This window comes from Trachemys scripta, chromosome 18 (assembly GCF_013100865.1).
Source record: "Trachemys scripta elegans isolate TJP31775 chromosome 18, CAS_Tse_1.0, whole genome shotgun sequence".
In the NCBI taxonomy this organism is placed as follows: domain Eukaryota; kingdom Metazoa; phylum Chordata; order Testudines; family Emydidae; genus Trachemys; species Trachemys scripta.
In genome coordinates, this window is record NC_048315.1 from 16419294 (window position 1) to 16444133 (window position 24840).

The 24840-nt window shown below is 41.3% G+C and overlaps 2 protein-coding genes across 4 annotated transcripts in view; one reads left to right on the plus strand and one right to left on the minus strand.

The window, feature by feature from the left end:
* The first annotated feature begins 3946 nt into the window (after window positions 1-3946).
* On the plus strand, window positions 3947-14103 carry RFC2 (replication factor C subunit 2). Its single transcript, XM_034752659.1, has 11 exons — window positions 3947-4102; window positions 5616-5685; window positions 6798-6839; window positions 7255-7361; window positions 8344-8445; window positions 9125-9225; window positions 9899-10056; window positions 10399-10464; window positions 11128-11208; window positions 12525-12638; window positions 13766-14103. Exons 1-11 carry the CDS (start codon window positions 3993-3995, stop codon window positions 13874-13876), a joined length of 1062 nt encoding a protein of 353 aa, XP_034608550.1. The 5' UTR covers window positions 3947-3992; the 3' UTR covers window positions 13877-14103.
* A 1240-nt stretch (window positions 14104-15343) lies between these two features.
* The window catches only part of LAT2 (linker for activation of T cells family member 2), a 37548-nt gene continuing 28051 nt past the window's right edge, over window positions 15344-24840 (minus strand). For all 3 annotated transcript variants that reach the window (XM_034752662.1, XM_034752660.1, XM_034752661.1), the window contains 4 exons: window positions 23443-23508; window positions 21998-22060; window positions 20569-20629; window positions 15344-19138 (listed from right to left, as the gene is read on the minus strand). In XM_034752662.1, the coding sequence (XP_034608553.1) occupies window positions 20571-20629; window positions 21998-22060; window positions 23443-23508 (188 nt within the window). In that variant the 3' untranslated portion in view covers window positions 15344-19138; window positions 20569-20570. The remainder of the gene's footprint in view (window positions 19139-20568; window positions 20630-21997; window positions 22061-23442; window positions 23509-24840) is intronic.

Here is a 24840-nt window from a genome sequence, read left to right on the forward strand (position 1 = left end):
GTGTTAGAGACAGGGTAGCAAGCAACAGCACAGCTGATTGCAACTGACCAGCTGCCTGTCCAGTGGGCTATCCTGGTTCACTTGAGATAAAGATCGAGGATTTAGAAGCAGGAGTGTAACAAGAATCTATCTGGGGCCATGGGGCTAGGAGGGAGAGTCTGTCTCAGGTTAGGTGGGCTGTACAGGAATTGCATAGTCTGTCCAGGGGACCACAACATTTTGATTGCATGTTGGTTCCACTTACCATTGAAAATAATGGGAACTGCTGGGTGAGCACTTTGGAACATCTGGCTACTTCATGTAGGCACCTAAAAAGAAGCAGAACTCTTTTGAAAATCTGAACTGAAAGCTTCATTACCCATCACCAATTCCTTCAGACGTCTAATATTCAGGTTTTTTTTACTTTGTTTGCTGTTTGCAGTGGGGACTGTGAAAGCTTCAGAGAGAACAGTCGTTATAAACAGAGAACAGTTTAGTTACCTCCTTCTGCTACCCATAATCTTCTGGCCTCTTCCCTGTTTGCAGGCTAATAGGATGGACAATACCGTATCCTTTCTTCCTTCTATCTCCTTGGTACTTATAATTTACTGAAAGCAGTCACAAGAGCAATTTCTCTCCTGCCAAAGAAAGAGGATTAATGATTATCATGGGGTCCAACAGCACCCAGAAAGAATGTGCAGTGAATATATTTTCACAGCACAGTAGTTCCATGTGGTCCAAGCCTGAGGCTTTCTGCTCCTAAGAGTGTCTAGGGGAAAGTGTTGATATTGTTGATCAGGTTTGCTCCTTGCCATTATTAAATGCCATATGGTTTTGGTTGTATTTGCACTTGAGCTGTGCAGTCAGATCTTTGAGGGTTTGGTTAGGACATCAAGAACATCTCCTCCTCCAAAGCAGGGACATGGATAAACAAGGAACCAAAACCTTTAGAAACAATAACCCATTTTCTGGTCTGACAGGGGACCTGACATGGTCCTGCTGTACCCACCCCTATGACTGAGGCTCCCTAGGACTGTGTTTTCTCTCATATATGATTTTTCCAGTTTTTTTATTATGATACCAGTTTGTACTTTTCTCTGTAGTATCCTGGTTAGATGCTGAAGGCTGCTTATTTTTTTCTTTCTTTAGGGTGTTTGCTTGTAACTGGACCTTGAAATACAGCTCTACCTGCTACATTCACGTTTTTTTTTTCCCCCAGGCTTCTTCATTAACATATTAAACAAGTTCTGCCATTTTGACACTGAACTGGATAGAGTTGTACCCTGAATTTGTGGCAGGGAAATTATGGTTTTAAAAGGTCCAGTTCAAGGGGTTCTGATGTCCTAGGGAACCTAGCAAAAGTCCACTTTTCAACCTGCCCCAAATCACAACAGTTACAAGCAACCCTTAACATTCTTCTGCCCTAAATGAGTGCCCGTTCTGCCTTTATGGCAAAGGCAAAGCCATCCCTGGTACCAAACTACTGGATCACCATGGATCTGAAAGAGGTTACTGCTCTTAACAGAAGCCTGGATGCCTGCATATAGACTGCACAGGGCTACTACAGAACACTGTACGCCAAAGAAATATGTTAATTGCATTTAGCTAGTGGAATGATATCATGCAAGCTGTCATCATGCACTCAGCAACAGTTCTTCTGTATGGTTTTCCACAGTGCCTTGGGTGCAAATTTGCAGCAATACTGCACACATAATGGGAAAATGAACGTCGGCCAGGAAATTCTATCTTATCTGAAGGTTGGCACCTCCTAACAGTGCAACACCTGTTGAATTTGGCAAGAAACCAAAGCACAATCCACTGTTTTGTACCGTGGGAGCGCTCTGACCAGCAGCACTCAGTCAGTTCAATGTATCTGCATTATCTCACTCTAGTGAGTAGGCTCGTTACAAAGTGGTTTAATGAGCTACCCCCCAAAGACAAATAAAACAAATGCATTGACTGCCTAACTCTAGTGAGTATATAGTAAATTACTAGAACTATGCATTCAGTTATCAATAGTGATGGGAACAGTGCAAACACTGAAAAAAGACTGACTGACTGATAAATAGGAGAGGCTTGTCCTGTCTCTGTCAGCCATATATTGCTTCCTTAATAAGTTTATTAATTTACTGCCTTTGAAAATCTGACCCAAAGTGACTTGCACAGTAAGTCTGTGTCAGACTTGTATCAGAATCCACAATCTCTTAGGTGTCATATCACTCAAACTCACTTCTCTTTCTATAGTGTAATCAGTAATTCAGACTCATACATTTGTTGGGTTTTTTGGTCAATTGCTGCCTTACCTGGGATACATCAAGCTATACAGAGATCCTACTTCTGCCGAGAATATATGGCTCTCTGACTCTTCGCACAACAAAACACTGACCTGAGCATGAAGTTTAACTACTGAGATTTGTAAATATAATTTTAAAAGGTGGGTATTAGTCTCCTCAAAGATCACAGCCAATTCTGAATTTCTAAACAAGGGAACATTACATTCCCGATTTTTTTTCTCCCCAGTTTTACATCAGTCTAATTCCATTGACATTGAGTGGAGTTGCTGCTTATTTACAACAGGAGAAAATCATAATCAAGCCTTCTATTTCCAATTATTTTTGTTAATGAAAATGTGTCTGACTCTGCCATGGCTCACCGCTTACACCCATACAAAATGCTACTGTTCTGATTTGTCTAAAGGCAGCACCCAGGACTCCCAACTACTCGAACACCAGCTCAACCCGTTAGCTCAGTGGTTCCCAAACTGGGGTTCGTGAACCCTTGGGGGTTCATAAAATGTTACAGGGGGTTCTCAAGAAAAAAATTCCTAATGGCGGACAGAGCTGTCCCTAGGGACCCTGGGCAGCACGGGGCCAGCAGCCTGGAGCCCCTGGATTTCCAAGAGCTAAGCAGATCAAAGCAAGCATGTCTATCACACTGAGGAGATTTAAACTTCAAGACTCCTTATAAGAAATGGAAAGGGAGGTGGATATTTTTTGCTGTTTTTAAAATTAAATAGGCAGGTAGTATTGTTTTTAAAATTATTATGAAGTTTAAACTTTGTTGTAACGTGCACTGTTTGCCTGGACTGCTCAAGACCTGAATGCTTGTGTAGGAGGAACTCTTTGAGTTGGCTTCTTAAATACCTTCATGCTGTTTCACATCTAATGCTCCTTGATGAAACGTAGGAGCCTTGTCTTATAACAGGCTTATTCAAAGTGATACAAGCTATGACAGTGAGATCTTGGACGAGTGTTGCTGTTTTCATAACGTAATAAAAATACTGTAATGATAAATAATAATTAAAAATAAATAGTGTGTAATAAGCATGTCATAAAACACATTTTATATTTCCAAGATCACTGCTTTCATAATTTATACTCAGGTAAAGGAGAAAATCCCTGGAAACAGTCATTTTTAGGAGGGGGTTCGTGAGACTGGATATTTTATTGAAAGGGGTTCACAGGTTGTTAAAGTTTGGGAACCACTGCTCTAGCTCATGCTCCCACCTAAGGGGTGGGACCAGAATCTAGGAGTCCTGGTTGTCAGTCCTCTGCTCCTGGCATGAGCATAGAACCCAGGAGTCCTGGCTCCCAGTCCCTCTGGGGTGGAAAATGGAACCCAGGAGTCCTGGCTCCCAGTCTCTGGGGTGGAAAATGGGACCCAGGAGTCCTGGTTCCCAGTCCTTCTGCGGTGGAAAATAGGACCCAGGAGTCCTGGCTCCCAGTCCCTCTGCGGTGGAAAATGGGACCCAGGAGTCCTGGTTTCCCCACCCCGTGCTCTGTCCCTCAGGTCCCCCATGTAGGTACCCAGGAGTCCCCGTGCCGGGGCATGGCGGGGGGTGAACACGGAGCCCCCGTAAGGCTGCCATGGAGACCCGGGCAGGAGGCCGCGCAGCCCCGACCGGGCGTCGCCTCCCTTAAGGTGGCCGCCGGCTCGGCGCGGCTCGGCAGTGACAGGGCGAGGGGGCGGCGCTACCGCCCGGCTGGCGGGAAGGGGAGGCGGCCGCGGCCGGCATGGAAGTGGAGATGGCGGAGGCCGAGAGGCCTGGGCCGCGGGACGGGGAGAAGCGGGGAGCGGCCGACGCCCCTGCGGCCTCCGGCAGCGGCCACTACGAGCTGCCCTGGTGAGAGCGGGGCCGGGGCCGGGGCCGGGGCCGGGGCCGGGGCCGGGGCCGGGGCTAGTGAAGGGGAGAGCCGGGGGGAGGGAGACGGACGGGGATTGCCCGGGGGCGGGGGCTGTAGGGCGCGCCTGGGCCTGGCCCTGCTGGGGGGTTGGGGCGTTGGAGGGGGAGTTGGGGTCTCCTGGCAGCTGGGGCCCCTTGAGGGAACGGGGGGTCCCCAGCTGCAGTAAGGAGGGAAGGAGATAGATCTGCTATTGATTGGGCGGGTTGCCCTGGGGATCCCCTTAACTGGGGGTGCAGCTCTGCCAGCATGTGGGGCCGGCTGGTGCAGATCATGACAATAAAGAGGGTAAACTGAAACTGACAGCATGCTGTCATATGCACAAAGTAAACAAACTGAAAAATAAGAATCTCTAATGTTTTCCTACTCTAACAATCGTAGGGCCTATACTTGTGGCAGTAATAATTTTTTTAAATACTTAGTGTGACGGCCTTGGGCTTTGTTTGTTCTAAGCTGATGGTGCTCTTCTAAGTTAGCAGATGCTTTGGAATTCTTTAGGAGGAGGAGTGCCATATAAGTGGAAGAGGCCATTAAACACTGCCGTCATTCTGCATGAGGGTAGAACCAAAATGATTTACCAGATATTTATACTGAGTTCTGTTTGCAGAGTATGGTGTCTTACTTGTGGTATAAACTAGGCAAAATGAGGACATGCTCATATGGCCCTGATCCTACAAATGGCATAAGCTTTTGTGGGTGAATGCCCACTTCGTCACATGCATCCGACGAAGTGGGCATTCACCCACGAAAGCTTATGCTCCAATACATCTGTTAGTCTTAAAGGTGTCACAGGACTCTCTGTTGCTTTTTACAGATCCAGACTAACACGGCTACCCCTCTGATACTTGACAGCAATTAGATTGTTACCCAGCATAGGATTACAGGCCACATTGCATTTGTATATAATATTTATTTAGAATCCAGCATTTTTTAATTATCTGAAGGGTGTAAACCCTAATCCTGGAACTGATAGTGTTCAGTGCAGCAGTTCAGCCTTATGCCATCAGTTGCAGGGTAGGGGGGCCTAAGTGTCATGTACGCAAATCAGTGTACAGCAGTTAAATACATTTCTCATCATCCTTCTTTGTCCTTTACAAAAAAATCAATCAGATTATAATGATGAAATAAACAGTCATTTGGTAAGCTAAATTACTGTGAAGGAATACAGTCAAAGGATCAGCATCTCCTCCCTTTGCATTTAGCAGCACCCGAAGATTATCAAATGGCTGTGTTCTAATATATTGACACATTGAAAATATTTATTGAATGTTTGCTCTTAATCACGTGAGCAATCTGCATGTAAGTTTCCTTTGAATATGTCAAAAATCCTCAAGAAATTTAGACATTAACCTCAAACGCTTCCAATTATTTTATACTAATTGAATCTGTTTTGATTAGTGTAAAACATGATCTAAATTAGATATGTTTAATGTTTTGGGATTTGTTTTTAAATAGGGTTGAAAAATACAGACCTATGAAGCTATCTGAAATAGTTGGGAATGAAGACACTGTGAGCAGACTGGAGGTATGTAGTTTGCTTTTTTATAACAAAAACAAATTGTCATCTTGTATTTATTTTGTATTGTTTTACTATACAATTCTGCTTAAAGCCCCAATTCAGGAAAACATTTAAGCCAAGTTTAACGTTTACCTCTATTCAGGAAATCACTTAAACAAATGTTTTTTCCCTCAATGGGATTTAAGCCTGTACTTAAGAGTAAAGCATGTGCTCGCGTGTTGTCCTTTTCAGTAAGTATGCTTTCCTGAATCAGGGCCGAAGTTTATTCATTTAAACTATCGATTTGTCTAGTTTTGATGTGGGTTCAGAAAATTAAATTAGTGCCTTGCATGTTAATTGTAATCATTACTAAACGTAGTTTGCATTACAACTGACTTTACTTTGTATCTTCCTATAGATATATTTGTTGTTTTTCTAGAGTTTTAAGTCAGGTGAAAAATATTTTCATTGTAGTCATCCTAACAAATTACTGTAGTTTGTAACAGAAATGTTCACTGATGTTGTGGTCATACAAAGTTATACTCAGTTTTGTATACATAAACATACTCAACTTATTTAAATTGTACTATTCTGTCGTGTGTGTGTGTACTTGAAATTTGGAATGACCATTTTAACAGCCTCCTTGGGGGTTACTCTATGAGGAAGTGTTGTTTAATGGTTAGAATGTGGGACTGGTAGTCAGTATTCCGGAGTTCAATTCCTAGATTTGCTAGTGACTTATCACAATGTTGTTGTTTTTTAAATGGATGGAAGGAAAATGCAAGGATACTAAAAACCTCAGGTTAGCTGAACCGTTTTCAGTATGACAGGACTCTGCACACAAAGGATTAATATAAAGGATCAAGTAAGGAAACCTGAAGTAAGTAAGGGACCTGAAGAAGAGCTCTGTGAAGCTCACAAGTTTGTATCTTCCACAAACAGAAGGGGGTCCATTGAAAGATTTCTTTATTTACTGTCTCTCTCAAGTAAGACATATGAAAATGATAAGGTGGGGTAAAAATTAAAATAAAAGGGGAGGAAGTGAATGAGGAGTTTTTAATTCCAATTATGAAAAATGGTAGTATGTAGGAATTACTCTCCAATTTCCTGGCAAAGTAATCATTCATTTTTTTCCCTAGGTTTTTGCAAGGGAGGGAAATGTACCAAATATTATAATTGCTGTAAGTATTTTTGTGTTGCACCATATTTCTTCTTGCTGTATTTTTGTTCTCTATTGGCGGTGTCGGTTCAGGATGGTAAATAGGCTCTCTCTATAGTTGCATTGGTCCATGAGTCTGTTGGTAAGGGAGACCTTAATTGTACAGCCAAAGATCAGTATTTTTGTTTAATCCATAATTGTCCCAGATACACACCCTCCTGCTCCAGGGGGTTAGGTTTTGTCCCATAACTGCAAGGTTTCTTGCACTCTTCTCTGAAGCATCTAGTACTGTTGGAAGCAGGATATTAGACTACATGGACTTCTCATATGAGTCTGTATAGGAATTCCTGTGTTTTTGTTACTGCTAACAGAACACAGTAGCCAGAAAGTGCAACTCACTTTAATGATATAATACTTAAAATTCATTGTATTCATAGGGTCCTCCAGGAACTGGTAAAACAACCAGTATCTTATGTTTGGCTCGTGCACTGCTTGGTCCTGCATTAAAGGATGCTGTTCTGGAACTGAATGCTTCAAATGACAGGTGTGTATGAGAACTCCATAACTAAGTTTCAAATTAAGGAAGAAACACAACAAACTTCAAATGTTTTTACTTGAAATGTATATGCTTGTTAGATTAATGCTAGTAAGATTTCCAATACTTGTTTCTCAGTCTCTTCCCGCCTCCCTCCCCCCACAAAAGACTTAGGTGATCTTAGATGTTTTAAGGTCTCTTGTAGACATTATCCACTTCCTGTTTTGGGAACGTCAAATAGATATTAATGGAATGGAATTGCAAAACATATGCAGATTATTAGGTCCTATGTAATCTAATTTCTGTCCATAACTTCTCAAATTTATCCTAAAGAGCTCTCCTCCATCTATTGCATTCATAAAGTTCCCATTAACATTTAAAGGAAAATAATTTTATTTTGTGACGGAGGAAAGATTATTTGAGTTTAGGTATATAGGTGGTAGGAACCTCAAATACTAAAACAACAAGGAGTCCAGTGTTGGTTTTGTGGATACAGACTAACACTGCTACCGCCTGATACTCAAATACTAAAAATTGCTTTGTGGTGAAAGCTTATGCGCAGGAGAACTGGGTTATATTCCTGATCTTGCTAGAGATTTCCTTTATGATCTTAAGTAAGTTACTGTGTCATTTCCCTGGTTCACAAGGGTGTTTTAAGGCTTGCTTTGTGCGTAAGGGCTTGCCACACTACTGATTACTTTCAGTGCTTTGAGAACCTTTGCTGGAAGAGTGCAAGTGTTTGTTCTGTCTTTATTGTTAACTTCAGTTACTGAGTAACTGTAGAACACTACATTTTGTAACTTGAAACTGAACCTCGAAGGATAATGAAATGTTTGCTCTTATTTTCCCCAAAACCATTTACAGTTCCCCTCAAATGTAAATAGTGTCCATTTTGTGTTAATGGAATGTAATTTGTTGCACTTCTTTCTTTAAATTGATGTGAAATACAAACTGGTGAGTGATCATTGAATGAATAAGATTCTTGTTTCAGGGGCATTGATGTTGTGAGAAACAAAATCAAAATGTTTGCTCAGCAGAAGGTCACACTTCCCAAAGGTCGGCATAAGATAATCATCCTGGATGAAGCAGACAGGTACACTGTGTTTCTTTTGATCACAAATAACCCCTCAGAAGTGTTCTGCCTCCATGTTCTGAATAACTTGCATAAAACGCAAAGCTTCTATTATAAACCAATTTCGAGTTTAGGGTATTTTGCTAGCCTCTCAGAAGTAATTTAGTTGTGAATAGATGTCCATTTAACAGCACTCTTTATCAGACTCTCTTCCAACAGAGGCTGCTGCATTTCAGAAATGTTTAGTATCTGAGAGAAGCACTTAAGATTTGATGGGATGTAAAATAGCATCCAATTTACTGACTATTTCTAAGCTCTCATTTGAAAAAGGGGTGACTGATACAGCATACGTAGTCCTGCAGTAGATAATTCTATTTTAGCTTTCCTGGATGAAAAGGGGTTATGGGAAGATGGCTACATTGCATCTACAGCTAGAGATCATTCTTCTAAATTTTGATGGCTTGGTTTTAATTGTGTAATATTCAGAGATGGTATGTATTGGGGGGTGACTTGTTCCTGTACAAAGCTGGATAAAGCTACTTAGCTTCCTAGTTGCCTAGCCAGAAGATCAAATAATTCACAAGGCAGTAGCTAATATAAATAGAAACTGTGAAGGCGGTATAAACATTTATTAGACTGCAGCTGGATGTTAGATAGTGAAGGGCAAAAGCCAACCTAACTTTTTTTTTTCCACCCCCAGCATGACCGATGGAGCACAGCAAGCATTGCGAAGAACAATGGAAATTTATTCCAAAACAACTCGCTTTGCACTTGCATGCAATGCCTCAGATAAAATCATAGGTAAAAGAAAACTGCTAGTCTCTGTATACACCTTTATTACACATCTTCCACGTTTACAGTTAGCTTCTTGCCGCTGTTATAGTATGTGACGGTAGGGCCCCAAGATTGGAGCTCCCAGCCTCTTTTTCTACTCTCCTCTGGGTACACACTTCCTTCTATTCTCCCCCTGATTTCCTCCTTTCCCTCTCAACAGCTAGAGAGTGACTGCCAGTCACAGTTACATTTCAGAACCAAATTTGGCCTTCGTGTTAGCTTGCCGGAGACCTGGCCTTTGGTCTCCGTTGAAGAGCTCTGTGGCCAGAATCTAAGGGTATGTCTACACTGCAAAAAAACAATTCCTCTGCAGCTTCAAGTCTCAGATCACAGGTCAGCTGCCTGGGGCTCGTGTTACGGGACTAAAACTCCATCTATACTGCTAAATATACCTGACGCTGTGGCAGGTGGGGGTGCAGTATAGGTCCACTACCCACCACCATAAGTAGTGTGCATTGTAGACATACCCTCAGAGTGGGCTTTGACAGTGAAACTTTTCCATGTAAAAGGAAATCAGATGAAAGGGTGATGCAGAAATTTCACAGATGCCTTCTCCCAAGCTGAAAAAAGTAATCTTGGATGGATACTTAAGAAGAACAAGATGTTCCTCCTGCAAATGTCTCTCTCTCTCTTCCTTCAGAGCCAATCCAGTCTCGCTGTGCTGTGCTGCGTTACACCAAGCTGACAGATGCTCAGATCCTTGCAAGGTTAATGAAAATTGTTGAGAGAGAGAATGTACAATACACAGATGATGGACTGGAAGCCATTATCTTCACAGCACAAGGAGATATGAGACAGGTATTAAAACAAACCCAGCAAAAGAAAGGCCTTCTTACTGAAGTACAAAGCCTGGGGTTGTGGTCTTGGAGGCTTTAAGTTGTGGGAAGTAAAGGGGAGACGACATGATCTGCAGTACTCCAGTATACACTGTATGGTTTCGCTGAATTCTGAAATGGTTAGTCACTAGATCCTGCATCAATGGAAATTGAATGCTGACCTTTTAGAGTTTGTGCTATTGAATCATGGGAATGTTTGATATGGCAGCAGTTCCAAAAAAAAGTCTGCGCTTGACTCTGAGGAGGAGAACCAGAGGTAGAGCGTTTCAGATAGTAATCAAAATGTTAATTTTACTCTTTACAGGCATTAAACAACTTGCAGTCCACATATTCTGGATTTGGCTTTATTAACAGTGAGAATGTATTTAAGGTTAGTAAAAGTTCTTATAGCAAGATGTGATTGCTCAGTATTTGCACTGTAATGGGAACATACATAACATGTTTTCTTCCTAGTTTTCAGTATCTGGCATTGTTCCCACACTAAAAATACTTGATGTCTGGCAGCTTAACTATATCAGACATTGGCCAGGACATGTAAAAGTTTGACAATGGTTTGTCAGTTCCCACGCAGTATTAGGTCTTGAATAAGATTGCTACATTAAACATAAGAGATGCATGCACCTTTTGAAAAGATTGTCACAAAGAGGTTTTTCCTTTAATGCTGGAGAAAGAATGCATCTGAATGTAAACTGACACAGCTGAGACCCATTGTCTGTACAACAAATAATCTTAATAGGACTTCTGTGAAATTCAGTGATAGTAACTAGTATGTATGATAGTCTAGTATGTTGAGTGCTTTGTACTCAGTGATATAAAGCCCGACTTAATGTTGGGTAAGTAATTATGTTACCAGCTAAGTTAGTCACTTAAAAATAAAATGTGTGGTGAATAACCTATATTATAGGGCTCTGTCAGATATAGCATTTAAACTATCAACTATATAGAAGACTACGAAAATTATTCAGGGTATTTGGGTGCAGGAGAGAATATGTACATTGATGTCTCCTAAAATTCGAATTTCTCTTTGGTGTAGGTGTGTGATGAGCCACACCCTCTGCTAGTGAAGGAAATGATACAGCACTGTGTGAATGCAAATATTGATGAAGCATACAAGGTGTGTATTTTAGTCTTTTGGGGCACTTTCTCAACAGAATGCTCGCTTTTCAAAAGACTTTAGTTTGCCTTACTTTCCATCCAAAACAAAGGTAAAACTATACAAATGCAGATAAATTCATGACTATAAACATTTTTCATGTAAGGGAGCTTAAGATGTAGAAATCCCGATAGCATGTATATTTCTACACTGAGGCATCTTTGTGATTGACTGGATCTAAATGTCTGAATACAAGTGACACCACATTAAGTGACACACTTTGTAATTCACATACAAATAGCTGCAACTCCACTTCTCAAAAATTTAGTAGGTAAGACAAGATAAGAGCTAGTTTCACTACCTGTATTTTCAAAGAACATACTACAAAGCCATTACTGGTGTATTTTGATAAATGGAACAAATCTGTTGCCAAGATAAACAAACAAAATACATCTTAAGCACTATCCTTGCTTTCAGTCTTCACTTGCAACTCATTCATAATTATGTGAATTATTTACTGGAGAGAATTAATAGCGTTCTGAAGTTTTACTCTAAATAGCCCTTCTGGCATCCACATGAGGTTCTCTATCCCCCTCACCCCCCACTCTTTGGTGCCGTTTTTAATTTATACCTCTCTGCTTTTAATTGTCAGACAGTCATGGTGTTTCCACTTGCAAAGGAAAACGTGTGTTCATTATAGAATTCCACCAATACTACTTTGTAATATGGCTGGTGGAAAAAGGTTTGGTCTAAATAACGTGTCTGTTCTCTGCTGGCCTCTGAAACAGCTCAATCCCAAACCTGGATTATTCTCACGGCACCATGAAGGGTACCAGTGAACTTGAGGGATTTTAATATAGACTGTTTACCTTATGGTGGCAGATGTAGCTACTGTGTAACAATACTTGATATAAGTATTAGGGCAGTAGCAGCACCAGGAGCAAATATTTGCTCTCCTATCACTAAACAGGAAACTTGTTGTTGGTCAGTCTCAGTGTTCTGGTAAAAGATGCTAAATATAGCAATAAAATATCAATGTATTAGTTTATAAATGGGAGACCATTGATACTGGCTCCCGAAATTTGCGGCTTGCCTCAGATGTAATTATGTCTAAGGTGGAAAAAAAAAGTAACGACCAAAACAAGTACGAATGGCGTGTCACTTTGGCACAAAACTTCTTGCTAGCACACTATGGAGATTACACCTGTTGCTTTAACATTAAAGAACTATATGCAGTTTCGCCATGTGGGAAATGATTGGTATACAAGAACGAGTACAAGCTTAATCCACAACTTTTTTCCCCCCAGGGAAATTCACATTTGTTTTCTCCTGCACAGATTCTTGCCCACTTGTGGCGGCTTGGGTACTCACCAGAAGATATAGTTGGCAATATCTTCAGAGTGTGTAAAACCTTCCAAATGCCGGAGTATCTGAAATTGGAGTTCATCAAGGTTAGTGCTAGCCTCGTTATCACATTAATCTTTCAAAAAAGAAAAAAGATTCCTACTAAAGGGACAGCCTCCGTTTGTTTTCCAAGATTTGCTAGTACTTAGTACAAAAGGTATCTAAACCTCTCACCGTGTTTCCCGTCCTGCTGTTGTAAGAATAGTGAGAGTTTATTTATACTTTAACAATATCAGAGGGGTAGCCGTGTTAGTCTGGATCTGTAAAAAGCAACCAAGAGTCCTGTGGCACCTTATAGACGAACAGATGTATTGGAGCATAAGCTTTCGTGGGTGACGCATGCGTCTGACGAAGTGGGTATTCACCCACGAAATCTTATGCTCCAATACATCTGTTCGTCTATAAGGTGCCACAGGACTCTTTTTTTTTTGTTACTTTAACAATAAACGCCCATGGAAGCTCAAGGTGCCATATTTAATTAGACTTAGTCATAATATAATCCTGTTCAAATAATGAATAAACTCAGCCGGCCACTACATCAAAGCTTCAAATAACCATTTCAGCCCTTGGCCCTGGAACATACACTCTTATTTCCCCTAAAACGGTCAAATAAATGGTTTTTGCAGCATGGCCAGGTGGTCATCAAGTCTGGGTTATTTCAGTAGCTTACTAAAAGTTAAATGGCATTGAGTTCTAATTTGACATGTGATAATCATTGTATGTCTTGGAATCAGACCCCGTAGGGTTAAATCCTGCCCTCAGACACAGGCATAGTGCTTCCTTGAAGGAAAATGGGAGGGATATGCGTGCACCACAGAGCAGCATTTGACCTGATCTATCTGAAAGTTGTTGTATTGCCCTAGCATGGCTGGCTTCAAGAAGAAATAAGCCCTACAACTTAATTTTTCCTTCAGCTCAGGGAACTTGAGGCCAGCATTTTTGGAGCTGACGGGCAAGCTCTATTCTATATGGTGTATATGTAATTTGTTAATGTCTGGGGACTCTGTACAACGTGTACTATCACAGGACAAAGACAAGACAAACTACTCTTGCTGCTGGGGGAAAAAAAAGTACAAGTCAAAGTCTTCCACTAAAACTGCCTCCTTTTGCTGTAGAAATGTAGACAAAGCAACAGAAAAAGCTGAAGTTTGACACCTAATATTTGTATTGCCAGGAAATTGGATATACTCACATGAAGGTAGCAGAAGGGGTGAATTCTCTCTTGCAGATGGCTGGACTGCTTGCCAGGCTCTGTCAGAAGACGGCTGCTCCTGCAGAAAGTTAAATGGAGTATTTTACTGGACTGCAATTACAGCCTTGATTCTGGAAGTATGAAATTACAGTGTTTAAGGCCAGCTGCTATCTGCATACTTGAACCTTGTGTATATAGTAAATTCTGAATTCAGTGAGCTTATTCTCTGTTCTTGCTGAACCTGAAAATGAAAGCCAGCATTTGTTTTTAAATTACTTTGTACTTTTTTTAGGCCAAATAAACTTAAAATCCACTGAGAATGGTAGTATCTGTGATGTAAAAGTGGTGGGGTAGGACTGGATAGTACAGATGATTAGCAATAGAGTTAAAACCTCTTGTCCTGGTCTGCCTATTAACTTCTGGTCAGTACAGCCATGAATGATTTTAACAGCCAGTGGCTGTTCAGTGACCTTTGAAATGAAATGGTTTCAATCTCATTCCTAGTGGACAGGTATATACATCACACAACTGATCATGACTGGAGATCTCAGTGAAGCCAAGGATGAAATGGGCTGTGGAAAATGACCTGCCCTCTTGCACACATGTGATTTCACTAGGTTAGTGTTGAGCAGGTGCCATGATCTAAGCTATACCTGTGCTGTGGATAACAGGGAAACCATCCAGTAGGCACCTTTAATACAACTAACAACATTTGTATAATAAAGTGCAGATGTAGTCAAAGTGACACCGTATCTTGGATACTGCCTTTGGAACCTTTGAACATGGAAGTACTGTGTCAGTATTGAAGTGTGTGCCCATCTCAAATAGATGCTGGTGCATTCTAGATTTAGGCATCAATTCTTGCTGGCCTGGGTTAACTTAATCATTAGAAATGAAGAATGCCTGATCTTTTGCCTGTTGGATTAATTCATCTAAAAGCTAAGGCATCTATTCTGCCCTTCCATGTTCAGTTTCAGAAGTAATTAGCAAGTGGTTCAAATACAGTCGTTCCTCTCATAAGCAATAACTGTATAAAATGCAAAGGGAATATAAATATGGAGTGACAATTTTACCCACCTCTCCAGGAAGTCTAAGAGAAGGCTTCTGGAACTGGAGCCATGTTAAATTACCCCAAGTTCATAATTTACAGGAATTATGGATACACAGAAGGAAGACAAATTAAATGCTGCTGCTGGTGGTGATTACCTGGTCATGCTTCTGTAGGCAGGGGAAAAATGTCTTGCCTGATTCAGCTGCATTATGTACATCCCTGCTCACTGAAGAGACATGAGAGCTGAGTGAATTACTGTCTGCACAAATCTCATTGGCTGTAGGGATTTCAGTTTAGGAAATATTTAACTTTTTCAGATGTAAAAAAGTGGAAAGAGTTGAGGCAGTTTGGCAGAACGATGTGACAAGTTCCTCTTTGGAAAGGGTAGTTCTAGACTGGAATGGAGAGGGAAGCTGTGAATGAGGCCTTTGCATCCAAAGTACAGGTACACTTGATCTGATTGGTAATGCAAATGAAGACAGCACTAGAAGCAGGTAAGAGATAGTCAAAGTATTTTATTTAATTAGTTAACCCAGTATTTCACTAAGTCGTTATCAAACTGTACATCATCACTGGCACGTCTGATTCTCAATGTATAGAGCAACTCCTTAGTACAAGTACAATTATAAACTATGCATTTATTAAATCCGGGTTGGGACCCTAATCTGCTGCATGCTGTACACACACAGAGTCTTGGCCCCAAAGAGCTTACCAATCTGAATAGAGTAGGCAGACAAGCAAGATATGAAAGGCACTGAACTACTTCCCAAATCCTTCCCCTCTTTCCATGTATTCCAGACAACCTGCTCTGCCCTTAGTGGCCCAATGTGCCCTCACTTTCATAGCACTTACTACAGGCCCAGTCAGAAGCAAGGGGAACGAACTACAATTGCAGACTAGTCAGTTGTTCAAGGGCTTCCACTGGCACAGTGTCCAGGGCCCTATAGGGTTGGTCTTTGCCCCCATTGTGTCCTCCACTGGGCTCTCCTAGCTGTACATTTTCCCTATTCCCATAGAGGAGAGAAGAGCAGCTTTTGGTGACATCTAGGGTGACTCCCTCTTCTGTAGCAGCTAATGCCTGTTCTCCTCCTTCTACCATCGGCAGCTTCCAGCAGGACCTCCCAGGATTGGATGAAGATGTGGTTGTAGATGTACTCAGCTTTGAGCTAGTTCATGTCTCCCTGGTTTGTTGCTGGAACACGTAGACTGGATGCTACTCCCATTCACGGGTAGCTAATGTTGTACGTACCCTGAAGTCCCTGTACACCTACAAATTAAAGATTTCTGAAAAGGCAACCAATCTGTCGTAGATACTTTTCTTTGTGGACATAGGTGACAAAGGGGTGTTTTAAAAGCTACACTGTAGAATTCCAATCACTTCAGTATAATTTGTTTGTAAAATTTACTGGATATGTTCCAGCACACTGATCCTTGAATGAAAGGTACCCTTGTTATTGTCAAGTGCTTCACAAAACTAAGAAAGGGTTTACCTTGCTTTACAGAGGACCCCCAGAAGGTGAGGATTTGCCTGCATTCTCACACTGGCAGATTGGGGAATAGAATCTGTATCTTCTCCTTTAATCACTTTCCTACCCCATTTATCTTATACAACTTTGAACTCCTGTTTGGGCAACAAATATTTTCCATAAATGCTCCAGGAAATATTACTTGGTTTATTCACCTCTCCCTGCTGAGCACAGAGTACAATAAATCCTGTATTGCCCTGGCCTAACATCTGTTTAAATCCTGGAACTTAGTCAGCGTTCTGTTACTTGATTAACTGTATCCCAGGGAACTTGTACTATTGCTAACCTTTAAGTATTTGAATGTCTCCCTCCAAGTATTAGATCAGAATCTTAAACTGACACATCAACACAATTGCACTTCTCTGACAACTGAGACCAATATTTTCAAAATTGAATTGAAATGTTGAGACACGTTATAGAGTCACAATACTTCTGAAAATGAGGCAGTTTTGAGAGGTATCATGTTGGACATCCATCATCACCGGTCACATAACATTTTGCATGGTCTGTCAAGTAATCATATTTCTATAACAAAGGTTAGAACTTTTCTATTTAGTAATTTTGGATTAAATTCACCTTTCAACAAAAGAGCCAGGACAAGGTCTATACAGTGCATAAGTCTTCAGATTAGGTTTTAATTAGGGTGACCAGATAGCAACTGTGAAAAAAATGGGACGGGGGGGTGGTAATAGGCACCTATATAAGAAGTAGTCCCAAAAAATAGGACTGTCCCTTTAAAAATGGGACATCTGGTCAGGAGCGCCACCGGCGGAAGGTCCCACCGCCGAAATACCGCCGCGGTCGCCGCCCCCCCAAATTGCAGCGCCCTCGCCGACCGCCTAAGTCGCCTAATGGGTTGCGCCGGCCCTGCATCTGGTCACTCTAGCTTTAATGATTTACTAGGCCTTGGGTTGGACCCAAGTCTATTGTCTCACTCTATTGTTGGTGTCCCTTATTTCTGTGGGCCCTTTGCACAGCAGAGAAGAATATTTTGGAAAAAAGGAAATGTGATTCTAGCTACAAACTGATAGGAAACTTATGTCGATGTAAAACCAACCCTGTTTAACTCCTGTTCTGAAACTGACTACACATATCCCTTTCAAGAGGTTAAGGACGTTCTAGATCGTTTTCTTTCCTACATGGGCTACATTAAAGGCCCTGTCTTGCGGCCTTTATGCAGACTTCAGGAATACACCCCTTAGTGGGAGCTGTGATTAAGTTTTCCCCCAATCACTAATTACAAAATGCTTGATTGGCCTTCTAGTTTCATACACACGAGTAACAGGCACCTTGTTGCTTTGATTAAGGTGTCTCAAATACAAATGAAATGTTAAATCCGCATCTGTAAAGAGGCTTAAATTCTACCTTAACTCTCACTGTGCATAGACTGATTAGATCAAATAGAGCAAAATTTCATGAGTGAAGTAATTTATAGTAAGAAACGTTTCATATTCATACCTTCCACTTCATAGCTGACTCTTATTACCCTTCTCCAAGGTTCTCTCTAGTCACTGGTACCAAAAGGGAGGAAATTGCTTCGGTAACCCTTTTCCCTGCTAGTTAAAGAGTACCTGTTCATGCTAGAGCATAAGAGCTTGGTGAACCAGTTGCCAGCAGTAAGTAGGACTGGCAGGAGACAGTTGCTCCAACACATAACTTGCTGTTCTAAAAGAACTCCCTTACTAGGCATTTACCTAAATGTTCTCACTCTACCATGGGTGAAGTTTACCCCTATGGAGCAGGCACACACCCCTTAAGACTGAAGTACTGCGTGAGCTTTTCCTTGATTTCCTGCACAGAGCTGCATTTCACCCTTAACGAGCACATGCTCTAATGCTGCCAGGTAAAACGCTATGCTCATGAACATTTTAGTTGTCAGAACTGAAGCATGTTCAAATGCAAGGTTTGAGTTCTAAAACTGATGTCAGCAATTCTGAAAAGCAGGTGCAATTCCTGAGGCTGGCAATGTGGTAAAGATGAGCTCAGTGCCCCGCTATCTGTCTCAACTCCTATGGATTGCTGTAAAATAAATCCCAAAAGCACAAGGAAAGATACTAACTGTCAGCACTCTGAATATTATCTGTAGCTGCAGTGCTCTTGTTTGTAGTAGCCTTTGGTCCTTCATCATTTGTGAGCCCTTCAGTGTATTACTTAGCTATACAGAACTACTCCTATTCTAAAAACTTGCTGTCTGGCTGGAAGGTTGGATCCCGCTGTTGAAAGCAGTGTCTGTCCAAGAGCTTTGCTGCATTGGGAACGAAACAAGAAATATAATTCATCAGCTTTAATACCTCCTTACAGGAGTCAGCTTGGCAAGTTAAACTGTCAACTGCGTTGCCGCTCAGTAGTTTAAAGATTCATTTCACACTTGACAACAGAAAACATTGTTGAGCAGACAAGCCATCACGCCCTTGAATGGATGTGGAGGAAAATATGATAGAATAACAAAACCTTGGCATTTCTCTTGGTAACTGCTGCACCGAGCAGCTGAAATTCACTTGTTGTGGGGCAGTGGGGTGGACTTTCTCCATATACTTTTTCCAGTTGTATTTTTGTGGGACTTCTGGATCCAGTGCATTTACTTTCAGCAGTGTGCATCCATGTCCTTTAAGTTAGCTACTGGCAGGGTTTGGAGAACAGGTTATTCCATTACACTTGTGACTCAAAGGACCCCTTTCCACTGTGTGTGTGTGTGTGTGTGTGTGTAGCAGTCTTCAAAATGAAACATAAGCTTCTGCAGCTTTGCAACAGCTTTTTTTTCAGTTGTAGGGAAGATACCTTAAAATAAAAGAAAGACCGTGAGTTCACTGCTTTCCCCCCCCACGCATTATTAGTGACTTTCTGCTTGCATTTTATTTTCAGTGCTAGGGTTTTCTCCCTTGGCTGCTATCATTCAGGTAGATTTTTGTATGAGCTGAATAATATAAAGATTTAAAATTTATGGGGAGTGTTATAACTGATAATCTCTGAACAGTTCCAAAAATATATGGATGCCAGGAGTCCAGATAATTTAAGAATCCATCATTCCTGGAAAATCCATCTAACTAAGGGCAAGTCTATACTAGAAGTTCTTGTCAGCATAGGTGTGTTGGCAAGGGTGGAGAACCACTGTTTTATAACATTCAGTGTTGTTTACTATTTGTTTGTGGTGTTAAGTGCTTACCTGAGATTTACGAGGGGACTTCCATCAAGTTTTTTTAAATTACAGTACTTTACAGAGGTCTAATTAATCCTTCCCTCAGCTGCTGAGGTAGGTACCTTCCATTTTACAAAGAGAAACTGAGGCATAGAGAGACTGACTTGTCAGAGGCCACAGAGGGAGTCATTGTCAGAGCAAGGATTGGAACTTGCTCAGTCCCATAACAAAACCACTTGATTAATCCTCTCTAATATGAAAATTTAATCCCCTCCTCTTTGAAATTCCATTGGAAGGGGGGACCAAATGGAGAATTGCTTGCAAATGTTATCAAGTAGCCTTTTTCTCTGCTTTCATGTAGATCTGATTTCCCCGCTGCATTTGTCCAAACTAGTGCCTTGTAATTCAGTAAAACTTTCACACATACCAAAAAGAAAAACTTCAGTTAATTTCCCCTAAAAAATATTTCCCATGCCCCTTTCTGAACTAATTCACTTTTATAATAATCACTCATGGAAAACTGTCATTTTGCTACTGTTAAAGCAAAGAGCGACACCTAGCTGTGAAATGCTGCTAAGATGTGGACGGTGAGTACCTTTAAAGATAAAACTGTTCTGCTCCCACAACTATGCATTTTAACTCCTAGCACCTCTCAGCTATAGTCTTACAGGGACTATAATGGCATACAAAGGCTACTTGCTTTGGAAATTTAGGACAAATATCAGATAATTAACGTTGCCACAGCCATGACTTGATTTGTAGCATCAACTAGATAATTTTATAGGCACTAGATATTTGCTAGCTGATCCAAAAATGTTAATTCCTGTAACAGGGGCAATCAGCACTTGTCATACGGTTACTCCCATTATGGATACATCAATACATGCAACATCATTCCTGCTTTTTTAGAGTCTGCCAATATAGAGATTCACTCCTTCTACGTTTGCTTTTAAAATAGACTAACACTGTCTTGCAGTAGAATCAACTTTGAGTGCAAATCATTATCGAAGAACAGATATGCCCCCACCCCTGGGTTTACAAAAAATGCATCAAACATTTTATCTATTTTTACCTTTAGTTTGGCACAGCTGCAACGTCTGAGTTAACGTAATCTGGATAATCATCTGGGCTTTCTAAACGTAGAGAGTTGTTATTGGGAATTGAAAGCACTGATCAGTAAATGTGTTGATCTACGCACATCTTTATACGCCCTGCCAACCTTTTTAACTCTTGTTGTTGATATCAGCTTGTATGTTCCATACCAGCCATTTTTCTGTATGTGCCAAGAAATACCAGATTCCAACATCAAGGCTCCTTGGAAAGTCTTGAAGACTGTACATAACAGCAGTTTGCAGTGTTCCTTCAGTAGATTTTTAGAATAGATCATAACAGATCGACAGAGACATTACAATCTACTGGATTTATAAACAGGGCACACACAAAAAAAACAAGAAACGGTTTGCCTAGATTTCAGAGTGGTAGCCGTGTTACTCTGTATGAGCAAAAATAACGAGAAGTCCTTGTGGCACCTTAGAGACTAACAAATTTATTTGGCATAAGCTTTCGTGGGCTAAAATCCACTTTTTGGTTTGCCTAGAGCAGGGGTCGGCAACCTTTCAGAAGTGGTGTGCCGAGTCTTCATTTATTCACTCTAATTTAAGGTTTTGCGTGCCAGTAATACATTTTAACCTTTTTAGAAGGTCTCTTTCTAGAAATCTATAATATATAACTAAACTATTGTTGTATGTAAAGTAAATAAGGTTTATAAAATGTTTAAGAAGCTTCATTTAAAATTAAATTAAAATGCGGAGCCCCCTGGACCTGTGGCCAGGACCCAGGCAGTGTGAGTGCCACTGAAAATCAGCTCGCGTGCCGCCTTCGGCACGTGTGCCATAGGTTGCCTACACCTGGTCTAGAGCATCCCCAAATCAGATATGAGAAGTTCCTAAATACGCCCAACAGTGCATCTCACAACTAAAGCTGTCCCAATGTGCTTCATGGGAAGCTAAATATCCAATTGAACCTGTGTTTTAAAAAGTTAACCTAACCAAGGCTTTTATGCTGGCCCATCAGGGAGCTTCATACTCCAGGGACATAAGATACAAAGATACTGTTGCTTATTTGTTTCCTGGTCTTAGGGCTCCAAAAGCAAGGCAGAGTTTGCAGCTTGGAGAGTTAAAAACTGAGAAGGTTTGAAATAAGAGAAGAGACAGTCTTCTGTAAGGGCCTGCCAGGGGACCTCAGTCAAACTGTAGGTCTTCCAACTCTGTCTGTGCTCCCTTAAATATCAGAAAGGCAAGAGGCACATAAAGATTCCAAGCTAGTACTCAAAATCCTTGCTAAGATCTGCAACAATGTGCAACTAGTTTTTAAAATGTTTCTATTATCATGACTAGGGGTCATGTCTTCAACTGCAGCTCGCAGAATGGGACCCCAATCCTAACTGAGGCCTTGGGGTGCTACCATAAAAATATTAAATAACGATAGTTTTCAGAACATACCTGATATATTTGATTGTTTCCATATCTTTATAGAGGCGCTGTTCTCATAGTCGTCCACATCATCTGTGAGCAAGAAAAGTGTGCACAGTGCAACGAAAGCAAGTGGACTAAGAATGTGGAACTGTTCTTTGAAATGTCTCACTTCTACCCTCTAAAAAATGTAACCATTTGGACAAGGCTGAGTTTCCAGTCAGACCTGTGGGCTTGTGCATTTTAATGTGGAGCAACTCCACTCCCATGTCTGGTCATAGCCATCTCATCTACTTCCCAGTTTAGCGCATGGTTTGTTTGTTTTTTTTCCAGGCATGGGTTAGACCTGCCTGTTGACGGTACTGCTGCCCATTAAAACAGTATACCCAATGTAATCATTCAGCATAAAGCTAATTGTGATCAGATTCTGAGATGTTATCAACACAGCATATAATATCAAAAGCCAAAATTAATCCACAATTTTGAAAAAATATCCCAGAGATAAAAGTTCTCATTTCAGAAGAAAGGCCTGTCATAACTATAAAGGGAAGGGTAACAGCCCTCCTGTGTACCACACCATAATGCCTCCTGGCCAGAGACACCAAAATCCTTTTACCTGTAAAGGGTTAAGAAGCTCAGGTAACCTGGCTGACACCTGACCCAAAGGACCAATAAGGGGACAAGATACTTCAAAATCTTGGGGAGAGGGAAGGCTTTTGTTTGTGCTCTTTGTTTTGGTGAGTGTTCGCTGTTGGGACTGAGAGAGACCAGACATCAATCCATGCTCTCCAAATCTTTCTGAACAAATCTCTCATATTTCAAACTTGTAAGTAAACAGCCAGGCAAGGCGTGTTAGTTTTATCTTTGTTTTCTCAACTTGTAAATGTACCTTTTGCTAGAGTGTTTATCTCTGTTTACTGTAACTTTGAACCTAAGGCTAGAGGGGGTTCTTCTGGGCTCTTTAAGTTTGATTACCCTGTAAAGTTATTTTTCATCCTGATTTTACAGAGATGATTTTTACCTTTCTTTCTTTAATTAAAAGCCTTCTTTTTAAGAACCTGATTGATTTTTCCTTGTTCTAAGATCCAAGGGGATTGATCTGGACTCACTAGGAATTGGTGGGGGGAAATGGAAAGGGGGGATGATTAATTCCTCCTTGTTTTAAGATCCAAAGGGTTTTGGATCAGTGTTCACCAGGGAATTGGTGGAAGAGTCTCTCAAGGCTACCCAGGGAAGTGACTTAGCACATTGGGAGTGGTGGCAGCAAAAGCAGATCTAAGCTGGTAGAGAAGCTTAGAGGTTTTCATGCAGGTCCCTACATCTGTACCCTAAAGTTCAGAGTGGGGAAGGAACCTTGACAAGGCCTAAGTGAGTAAAGCTTTAAGCGAAGTGATTGGGGGCCCTGCTCCATGACTGGGGCGTCTCAACACTACTGCAATACACACAGTAATCATCCCCCAAAAACTGCCACTTACCAGACTCAGCACTATTGGATGTCCCAATCACAACATTTTGATAGGAACAGGAATCCTCTTCCTTTTCTGTAAGAGATAAAAAGGAAGGACTTAATGTGTTGGATGATGGGGAGAGCTCTCTGCGTGTGGCTCTGCGTACAACACTAAGTCTTAGCACCAGCTGCCTGTGGAGAAGAGGTGTTTACCACAGAGAAACAAATGCACTACTTAAGAAAGTTAGCAGAAAGGTCACTGTAAAAGACTGTGCTAGAACTGGAGTTTGTGAGGCATGGTCACTTTTCGTATAATCACTTTAACATGTTAACATGGGATCGGATCCTGCATTGAAATCAACTGGAGTTTTGCAGTTGGCTTCAAGGAGAGCAAGACTGGGTATTCATGACAGTGTTTAGAGGGTATCAGGGGGTAGCCGTGTTTGTCTGTATCCACAAAAACAACAAGGAGTCCGGTGGCACCTTAAAGACTAACAGATTTCTTTGAGCATAAGGTTTCATGGGTAGAGAGGCTGGGAGCGTCTGCTGCATGATATAGAGGTTATATATCCTACAGTTGTAAGTGCAGGGTTTTTTCCTCCTTGTGAACTAAGAGCTGATCAGAGGCCTGATCTACACTGAAATGTTTCACTGGTATGTTGTTGAAGGGTGTGACTATTCACCGAAATACTTATTACTGGTACAACCGCTCGAGTACATGCAGTTCTACCAATATAACAGTGTCTTACACGGACATAGTATGTTTCCTTTCCTGTACGGGAAATAAGCTAGCCCAGGATAAGCCCTTTTATACTGTATCCACACTAGGAAGTTGTATTGCTTTAATGATACTAGTATAGTTAAAGTTGTCTGAGTTGTATGTATAGACGAGCCCAAATGTGCCAGTTGGCAGCCCTTGAAACCAATGTTACCTACTGAGCCCACTTGGCAGCTGGGCAGTGGAGAAACCTGCGTCTGCTGTGCACTGCTCCACCTACCCAGATAGAGATCATTTCGGGGGTGAAAGGATTCTTCGTTTTCCATGGCCAAATCACTCCTTGGCCTCTCTGCTGAGACTGATGTGCCAGCTGTGATGGTTTTCTTGGGACAAGGACACAGCTTCTCAGTGAATTGGACGGAGACTATCACCAACGAACCATTAGAGAATAAGTTTCCGTCATTACCAGCCTGGGCAGGATTTTAATTGGCAATCTACACACGTAAAGTCTGTTACACATCCCTGAAGTGCCGCCTACTCTGAAATTGGTCTCTAAAAAAATAATGGTGTTGGGAGGTGTCTGTGTTTACTGTCAGTCAGTGGCTTCAAATGGGCACAGACTACTGGTTTTAAAAGATGTTTTTCTAAATACCAGCCCGGCAAACTCACTCTGGAATCTGAGAATCAAGCTGGGTTCTTTCCATCTCA